This window comes from Gymnoscopelus microlampas (assembly GCF_963454915.1).
Source record: "Gymnoscopelus microlampas genome assembly, chromosome: 19".
NCBI classification, from domain to species: Eukaryota; Metazoa; Chordata; class Actinopteri; order Myctophiformes; family Myctophidae; genus Gymnoscopelus; species Gymnoscopelus microlampas.
The window spans coordinates 33,141,311-33,151,379 of record NC_139956.1 but is presented as its reverse complement, the minus strand read 5'-3'; the positions used below and the strand labels follow the sequence as shown (position 1 = coordinate 33,151,379).

Sequence of the window (10,069 nt, the reverse complement as noted above, 5' to 3'; positions counted from 1 at the left end):
TGGTCCAATCGTCTCTCTCTCTCTCTCTCTCTCTCTCTCTCTCTCTCTCCATTTGGTTTCTCTCCCCATTTTCATCCTCTACCCTTTGTTTCTCTCTCTCCTATTCCCATCTACAAGCTCACAACGCGCCGCATCGCGACGCGTTGTGAGCTTGCAGATCTGCTATTTTCAAATAGCTGATGTATAATCATGTTAAAGTGCTCATGTGGCCATAGAAGCCATAGTCGCTTCTTTTGGGCTGGTTTTCCTAGACCTGGTTGCTTGTTTCTCTCACAGAATCTGGCAACACTGGTTGCTACGTGGTCCTCACACCCAACCTCACACCGGTTTGTTTGGTTCTGATGTCACGCTGTCACAGTCAGCATGGCACAGGCCATATTTGGGTGTAGCTGTATAGTGGGAACTCTATATATGGTCATGTCTGAGCAGTGGTGGAAAAAGTACTCACATTTCTTACTTAAGTAAAAGTATCAATACTGCAAATGTAGAAATACTCTGTTACAAGTAAAAGTCCAGAATTCGAAATTTATTTGCGTAAAAGCACAAATGTATTGGCGTCATAATGTACTTGAAGTACATATTTGCCTCTGAGATGTAGTGGAGTAGAAAAGTATTGAAAATTGGAAATACTTCAGTAAAGTATAAAATACCTCATTATTGTACTTAAGTACAGTACTTGAGTAAATGTACTTACCGGTAGTTACTTTACACTACCGTGTCTGAGTCATAGTGAACTCTATATTATGCCATCATTTATATAGCATTTAAAATAGGATTCCCATTTTTATTCTTATTCACATTTTTATTCTTATTCCCATTTCTCCCCATCTCCTTTTATTCCCTCTCTCTCCACCCCTCATTCATCCAAGACAACTAGACCGTTAAATCTCCATGTTTTTCTCCTCTCAACATCACCCCCCCGCCCCCCCCCCCCGTTCTTCACTCTCTCTCTATCCATCTTTCCGTGGTTCCTACCTCAGCAATGTCAAACCTTTAAATAATCTCTGGATTCTTTTTATGAATCATTATTTTTTTAAACTCTGGGTTGTACTTTTGTGAACAGCTAATGTGGTCTGTCTACCCTCTTGCCCTCCTCCCCCCCCCCCCCCCCCTCTCTCTCTCTCTCTCTCTCTCTCTCTCTCTCTCTCCTGTCTCTCTCTTTATGTGGCTTTACAGAGGGGGAAAAAAAAAACACTAAATGATTTTAAACATTAAAGGACTTCTCAATATGCTTCATATTACTGAGTATTTTAGTACGGCAGTGTACACGAATACATCAGGCTGTATGGCTACCCGTCAGTCAGTCAGTCAGTCAGTCAGTCTCACCCATTCATTTTCTGCATGTATTCTGTACGTTTCTGTATGTATTTATAACTACCATTCATTCTAGTTCGCCTGTCTATCTGTGTGTCTTTTCATCTGTCTGTTCATCTGTGTGTGTGTGTGTGTGTGTCTGCGTGCGTGTGTGTGTGCGTGTGCACAACGGTTGAGTGATTTACGCTGTGATGTTTCTCTGTTTTTTATTGAATCAAATCAATCAATCATACTGGAACTGGAATTCTGTTTCCCACCGAGGCCTGTTCAGTACAACAGACACCAGCATCATCAACTATCACATTTCTCTTCATTCAATTATGAAATAATCAATTAGAAGTGTATGTTGTCACTTTCAAGCCTAAAGTTTGTACAGTATGTCCATATTTCATATGTTTTCTCATTTTTTGGGGTAAATGAATGTCCTACATTAATGTTATCATCTATAATGACATGCCCAAAATAGGGACACCAGGTTGAAAGGTGGTTAAGTCTGTGTGTTAACCAATATGGAACCAATGAAAAGTATTAACTAAGAGTTTATGACTAAAAAATAACTGCATTACAAACTCTAAATACAAAACGCATCATTGTAATCTGTGTAGCTTGGTTAATTGGTCTTTATTGGCTCACACTTGGTAGGATGCAACATTGGTACATTGTGATTCACAAGGCCATTGTGGGTGAGCTGCCTGCTTACATAAATACTACGTTTGAATGTTCTAATAGACCACCGAAGTCTGACGTAATTTACACATTCTTGGTTTGTCTACCTGGTTCGCGGTTTTCCACCCCCATTCTGAATCCCATAGACGTCTTTAATATGGCGTCAAATAAGAACTGTGTTCCAAAAATAAACAAGTGACCCCGGCGGTTTGACTCTTATGGATATGAAGCATCAACTGACGGTGAGAAAACGATAATGTTACTTCCGCCGTTACATTTTCGCCAGAAACAGACAGTATCAAATATAAGTGACTTACTATCATAAACGATACAGAACCTCCTCCCTGACAATTATGCCGAGACAGTTTGTTTATTTTTGGACCACAATTCTTATATGAGACGATTCTATGATGACCCAATGTTATTCTCCATAGAGAAATTACTTTGGGAACCTGGGGATGAACGAGTGACGTCAGGACTTCGGTGGTCTATAACAGTTACAATTTACGCTCACAGAAAGGGTTGCACTGTACGATCCCTGCTGCTCCAACTGAGGCTTGCAAGATGAGTTTGTTTTACCAAAGACCATGGTAGTCAGTGGAATGATTTGCAGGCAAAGCTTAACCCCGATTCTACGAGACTCGGATACGTCTTTTAAATCGGGGGATCGATCATACTGGGGATGAATATTCTATGATTTTTCAAAGGTTAGTGAAAACACTCGAAAATCGCTGGCAGTGGCGTGGCAAATTATGTTTTATTTCTGTCAGTCAAAGAAATTGGATCACTTTATTTCCCCTCAGGATTAAAAAATGTACCCATTCAGACCTGAGGCCAGTTTTTTTTTTTTATATTTTGATTTCGTTTTTTTTAATACATATTATTAAGATTTGTACACATTTTCAAGATTTTTCAAAAATAGCAGATCTACAAGTTCATGAGCTTGTATATCTGCTATTTTTGAATAGCCAAAGAAACCTAAAATGACACAGATGCGTTCCAGGTCTAAATGGGTTAAACACTTATGTGGTGTTGTTTTAGTTGTATTTTGTATTGTTTTGGTAGTGTTCGTCTCATTCTTTGTCATTTATATACTATGTAACTCTGTTGTACTGCGTTTGCCCTGTCTTGGCGAGCACTCACTCGTAAAAAAGGTTTCATTCCTCAATGTGATTTTTCCTGGTTAAATAAAGGTTACATACATTGGAACAGGTTCCTTTTTCCATTTCCTGCAAATTAACTATTTTGGACGGACGTGCAACGTTTCCACCCCACAGTGACGGTATTATGTTGTTTTGGTGAACATTACCTGAGAAGCTGTCCTTATCCATGGCAAACAGATCTCTGGCTTGGTACAGGTAACAACGCAAATGGTACCTCGTCCCAGCTAGAAAGCACGCACACGCACACACACACACACACACACACACACACACACACACACACACACACACACACACACACACACACACACACACACACAGAGAGGGGGAGAGACAGAAAACAAAACCCTTGAGCAAACACATCATTATCTTGAGTAGCAACCATAAAAATGTCCTCATAAAAAGTGTCTAAAAACTGTTAAGACAGAAAAATAATAGAAAACCAGATTTAAAACATTCAGCCCACCAACGTGCTCCGTGGCTTGCTCACACACGCACACACACACACACACACACACACACACACACACACACACACACACACACACACACACACACACACACACACACACACACACACACACACACTTACTATACTTGTGAGGTCTTCAACATTTTAGGACGCTAATGCTATGAATGTTTTTTTGACAATTGTTTCAAATGTTTAACCCTAAAGACAACTAATAGAGGACTTACTATAAAAGCTCACAATGCATCGCGACACAACACGCTGTGAGCTTGTAGATCTGCTATTTCCGGTGCGTGACACTGGCGCGTATCTAAGTGTAAATCAGGCCTAACTCCAAGCCCGACTTTTAAACCTATAAATGTCTAATCCTAATCCTAACCCGAATATTTTCCTAACCGTAAACCTCACCAAAATGTTTAACCATAAAAACAACCGTTTCTCTAATAAGGACCCGGAAAATGTTCCTCATATTAAATGTCTATTTCTCAAATTCTAATATAATTGTGGGTACATCTGGCCCCAGTGGTGTAAAGTAACTAAGTACATTTACTCAAGTACTGTACTTAAGTACACGTTTGAGGTAATTCTACTTTACTAGAGTATTTCCAGTTTTCAGGAATTTTACTTCTACTCCACTACATATAAGAGGTAAATATTGTACTTTTACTCCACTACAATTATTTGAACACTTTAGTTACTAGTTACTTTGTAGATTTAGATTTAGATTATTATTACAAAACATACATTAACTTGTTCAGCTTCAGCCCTATATATATTTCGGCCATTTGAAAATAGCAGATCTACAAGCTCACAATGCGTCACGACACATTGTGACCTTGTAGATCTGCTATTTTCAAAAAAACATAATATACATTTGAAAACTTGTGAAATGGGACATTCTGCATAATGAGTGCTTTCTACGTTTGGTACTTTGAGTACATTTTGATACCAATACTTTTGTACTTTTACTCAAGTCAATTTCTAATTCCAGACTTTCAGTTGTAACAGTAGCATTTCTATACTTTTACTTAAGTGAAACATTTGAGTACTTTTCCCACCACTGTCTGGCCCTCACAAGTACGTTCACACACACACACACACACACACACACACACACACACACACACACACACACACACACACACACACACACACACACACACACACACACACACACACACACACACACACACACACACACACACACACACACACACAGAGAGAGAGAGTTAGTACTGTAGAGTGAGTGTGCAGGTCACGGTCTAGTTAGCGTACGTCTGGTTACCATTAGCGACTGCACACCGCACCGTTGCCATGGCAGCAACCTGTTGGCCCTGCCCACAAATTGGAAGCAGAGGATCCCTCCCAGAATGCACCACAGGTGGGCGACAGATGGCTCTGTGTGTGTGCGTGCGCACGGGGCGCACGTGCACGTGTGTGTTTGTGCGCTCGCGTGTCTGAGTGTGTGTGTGTGTGTGTGTGTGTGTGTGTGTGTGTGTGTGTGTGTGTGAGAGACGGAGTAGCTGGGGTTATAAAGATGTCACCCTCATTTCGTAGATGAAGACGTAACAGGGAGGTGAGAGGAGGAAGGAGAGACAAGAGGGATGGAGAGAAGGAACGGAGGAGGAGGAGGAGGAGAGTGAGAGGAGGAGGGGAGAGGATGAGGGGAGAGGACGGGGAGAAGAGAAGAAAGTGGGGCAGTGTGTAAGAGTGTCTTACTGTACGTACAGTATGCATGCAGTATGTCTCCACTGTGTGCGCGCGCGCGCGCGTGTGTGCGTGCGTGCGTGCGTGATAGAGAGAGAGAGAGAGAGAGAGTTGTCTTACTGTCAAAGAAACAGGAGATGGTGGGTCTGTTCACTCCAAACGTGGTGGTGACTGATTTATCCTCGCTCCTGTCTTCTATACTGCTCTGAAACACAAAAACACACAGGTTACAGCACTAAAAACCCCTCTCCTCTCTCCTCCTTTCCTCCCCTCTCCTCAATGGGAAAGGAGAGTCAGCGTGAGTGCTGTCTACAAACTGACTAGCTTCTACTAGTTAAGTTAAGTTTGATAGCTTGGAACCAGGACTTTGGCTCTGAATTTAAACAATTTAGAATTTTAAATGACTCCAGATGTCGTGTTATCGCCTGTTTTTTTTTTGTTTTTTTTTCTCCTATTAATTTGGGAAGAAATGGGAAAACACAAGCTCACAACAACGCATTGTGAGCTTGTAGATCAAGTATTTTGGTAGAGAAAGTAGAGAAGAGAAAGCCAAGACTTAGCCGAGAGTTAACCAAGAGTTAGCCGAGAGAAAGACATGTCGGACTCTATGGAATACAAATGAGTGAAAACCAGTCATGGCGATGGAGAAATGTAATCCATGAAGGCCACATGTGTTGGTTGGAGCGCCCGGTCAAGCCTGGAGCAACCGTAGAGGAACTGAACATCACCATGCCTCCTCCTCCTCCTCCTCCTCCTCTCCTTACCAGGGAACACTCCAGAGCAAAGATGGCGGCCGGTCCCGTCTTCTCCAGAGGCTCCATGCGACACCTCCACCTGCGCCTCCTGAAGGAGTCCGTCTTCCTGGCCTTCAGGTGGAACTTCCAGCCGAACAGGGAGGCGTACTCCCAGCCCTCTCGCTCTGCCTCGTCTGGACGCTGCTACACGCACGCACACATGCACGCACGCACACGCACACACACACACACACACACACACACACATCAAGCAAAATAAAAAATCACGACTGAAAAACTTTGTAGGTCCTAATGTGCAATTTGTGAAACATTATGAAAGGAGCCCCCCACACAAGCGCTATTTCCTAAACAATTAACACCTTAACATGTAAAAATATGACGTTTTAGTAATATTGTTCATGCTGTTCTACATGCTGCACACAACCAGGTGAAGAAATCACAGATCGAGGCTTTAACCTTTGCGTTTATGAAATATCCGAGACCATAAGGTTTTTTTTTATGATAGATGCTTGTGAACATATTTCTAGTTTGACCACTTCAATGCTCTAATCTTAAAATAATAACCGAAAATAGCCGATCTACAAGCTGACGCATTGAGAGCTTGTAGATCGGCTATTTTCACTGTGCAAAACATGATTCCATATGGATTCCAAATGACTGAAATCATTCGTGGCGACAGAGAACTTTAATCCATGTGAATGCACGCACACACGCACCTCTCAATTAATTCTGGTTGCATATCTTATTTCCCTGTATTGTGCTTAATGCTTAATATTGTTTCGCATTTTATGTTTGAAACATGTAATTACATTTAGTTTTTGTATCTTTATAACTTGAAAGGTTCTGTCTAAATAAAGGCAATTATTACCATCTCATCAACAGTCCACATTCTCATTTGTGTAGTTAGACCACCATCTAGTGGCTGCATGGAGTATTGTCGCATATTCACACTAAACAGTCTGACTGATTTAAACTGTTGTTTTCATTATAATTGATCTAAAAATGCAACCAGATCGTGAAAAGCAAGTGAAGCCCGACCTTCTCTCTATCCATGTGTACTTTATCTCTATTCATCTGTTCTTTCTCTCCACGATCTGCTCTTTCTCTCCATTCATCTGATGTTTCTTCTCCACTCGTCCGTCCGTCCTCACCTTCTTGAGGGCGTCCATCCTCTGCTGGTCTCTGCGTCTCAGACGGATCCACCGGCGTCTCCTGTTGGTGTGGTACATCTTCTCTGCCGGGACCCAGGACTTTGGACGGCGGTCCGGAGGGATGGGGATACCGTACTCCCAACCTGGAGACACGCAGGGAGGGAGGAGGAGAGAGAGGGAGAGAGAGAGGGAGAAAGAGAGGGGGGAGAGAGAGGGAGAGAGAGGGAGAGAGAGACGGGGAGAGAGAGGGAGTGAGAGGGGGGGAGAGAGAGGGAGAGAGAGAGGGGGGGACAGAGAGATAGAAAGAAGAAGAAAATATAATTGGTAAGCAATATTTAAACTAAGCAAAATAAGATTTGACACACCACACACATAGTTTGTACCTTGGTCGTCCACGGCTCTGTTGAGATCTTCGCTCCACTCCACCTCCTCCCACACCCATCCTGGAGGACACTCCACCTCATCCTTAGGCACTGCCTTCTCCCCATTCTAACATGTACACGCATGCACGCACGCACGCACGCACGCACGCACGCACGCACGCACACACACACACACACACACACACACACACACACACACACACACACACAGGCAGAGCTGAGTCTTACTCAACACAAATGTATAGCCCATCACTGTTGCATTCTAAGTCTCAAAGGGCTTTTCAGATCCATATTTAACATGGGAAACTAACAACTTGTCATGTCCTGATGAAGGTCTGAATAGGCCAAAACGTTGACGAGCAATAAATTACCGAGTGTAGCTTTTTGCAACTTTACCAGTGTGCAGACTCTATAACTTTTTTTCAAACTAACAAAATAGACTAGTCTCTCAAGCCAAGAGAACTCTACCACAATCTCCAATGATTCAGAGAGTCTGTAAAGTTGCAACAGGAAGCTGTCGTCTGTTTGTCATTTCCGTTCACAAATGATATGAAATGTATTTGTTTTTGAATTTCCATTACTGTAGGAAGCTAGATAGACTTTGACTAATTTGATTGTGGCCCGATGTACATGCTGTTAGAAGCATTTGAAAACTGTGTGAGACAATAGTCTGTCTTCTGTTGTAACATTCTGTTGTAGAAGTTTGACATTCTGTCTCAGAACGCAAACATTCTAATGTAGAAGAATGCAATGTCTATGTTCTTTTTGTGCGTTAGAATTGTGTCATTTTTAGATTTGAGCTAAAAAGCATTATTTTACACTTTGGGCTATTCAAATATACACGAGCTTGTAGATCTGCTATTTTTTTTAAATCGTGAAAATGTGTGCAAATCTTTGAATATATTGTATGTTTTAAAGCGAACATTTTTAACTCAAATCTTTGCTTCTGGGGGTCCCTGGAACAAAATATTTTGATGGGGGTCCGTGGCCAAATACATATCATTTTGGGGGTCCTTGACATGAAAAAGATTGAGCACCACTGATATAGAAACATACGTTTTTCAGAAAACTGTTGAGATTTAGGAGACATGTAGAATCGGCTTCAGGTCTCAATGGGTTAATAAACATTGTCATAAATAGGGTTGTCCGATATTGGCTTTTTTACCGATAACCGATATACCGATATTGTCCAACTCTTAATTACCGATACCGATATCAACCGATACCGATATATGCGGGGATTATTGTGATTATGGTAAGCTAAAATTTCATATCACACACACCATATACAGTAAGAACTCCTGTAACTTATTTATAAAGCAAAAAAAAAAAAAAAAAAAAATATTTTTTTTCAAAAACCGATACCGATATTTTCCCGATATCAATTTTTATGCTAATATCGGCCGATAATATCGGGAGGCCGAAATAAAAAGAAAGATGGCGGATTTGAAATTCCTGAACAATCGGCCTAAATTACGGTCTGTAGAAACCAATGGCGTGGCTTTGTCCATTCTTTTTTTACAGTCTATGATTTGAACGTAGATATTCAGGATGTAGAACATCGATGTAGCGTACCACGTCGGTGTAACCCTCAGGCATGCCAATCCACTGTCCTCCTGGAAGCCTCATCTGGGTCTCAAACACCTCCTCTGTGAACGTCATGTGACCTGCATCCACATCGTACAGCAACCTGACACACAGAGAGAGAGAGAGAGAGAGAGAGAGAGAGAGAGAGAGAGATATAACTCCATCCATGGAGATGCTTCGCAGTAAAGACATGTTCGGCTTGGGGAGGGCTTCCTGAACCAAACTCACATCAACGTCTTGACATGCTTTGACGTAATTTGATGTCACCGTTTCTGGCAACAGACAAGAGTGGACAAAGTCGTGCTATCTCACTTCATCAATTAATAGGCTCTATGCACAGCAGCCATATTGGGAATGAATTGGGCCCCTTCCTTACTTCCTTCACAGGTGTTACCAATGACACTAATGAAGGCTCTGTTCCATTTAGTGTAGCACAGTGGTTCTCAAACTTTTTAATTTCAAAGACCCCCATAACTCTGAGAGTGTACAAATGGAACCAAATGGACCCTCCCGGGTCCATTTGGTTCCATTTGTACACTCTCAGAGTTACACCCTCTCAAGGAACCATGAGGGTCCCTGGACCACACTTTGAGACTCACTAGTATTTCTAGTGAGCCAATATGCACAACATCAGCACCCTGACTCTGTTTGACCAGAATGGAACAGAGCCTTCATTAGTATCATTGGTAACACCTGTGAAGGAAGTCAGAAGAGGCCCAATTTTTCTCCAAAATGCCTGCTGTGCATAGAGCCTATTGCAATCTAGTAGCGTTTGTAGTCATTCCTGTAGCTACCTATCTACGTATCCATGCTTAGGTAGCACGTTTACTTAAGACCTACAGTATGTACAGTACCAGTGCATGCGGTCCCCTTC

At 42.0% G+C, this 10,069-nt stretch overlaps 1 protein-coding gene across 1 annotated transcript in view; it reads right to left on the bottom strand.

The window, feature by feature from the left end:
* The window catches only part of dysf (dysferlin, limb girdle muscular dystrophy 2B (autosomal recessive)), a 155,531-nt gene that overhangs the window by 81,657 nt on the left and 63,805 nt on the right, over positions 1-10,069 (bottom strand). The window contains 6 exon segments of the mRNA XM_084043388.1: positions 3,290-3,367; positions 5,440-5,524; positions 6,084-6,257; positions 7,226-7,368; positions 7,609-7,714; positions 9,184-9,298. Of these exon segments, the coding sequence (XP_083899514.1) occupies positions 3,290-3,367; positions 5,440-5,524; positions 6,084-6,257; positions 7,226-7,368; positions 7,609-7,714; positions 9,184-9,298 (701 nt within the window).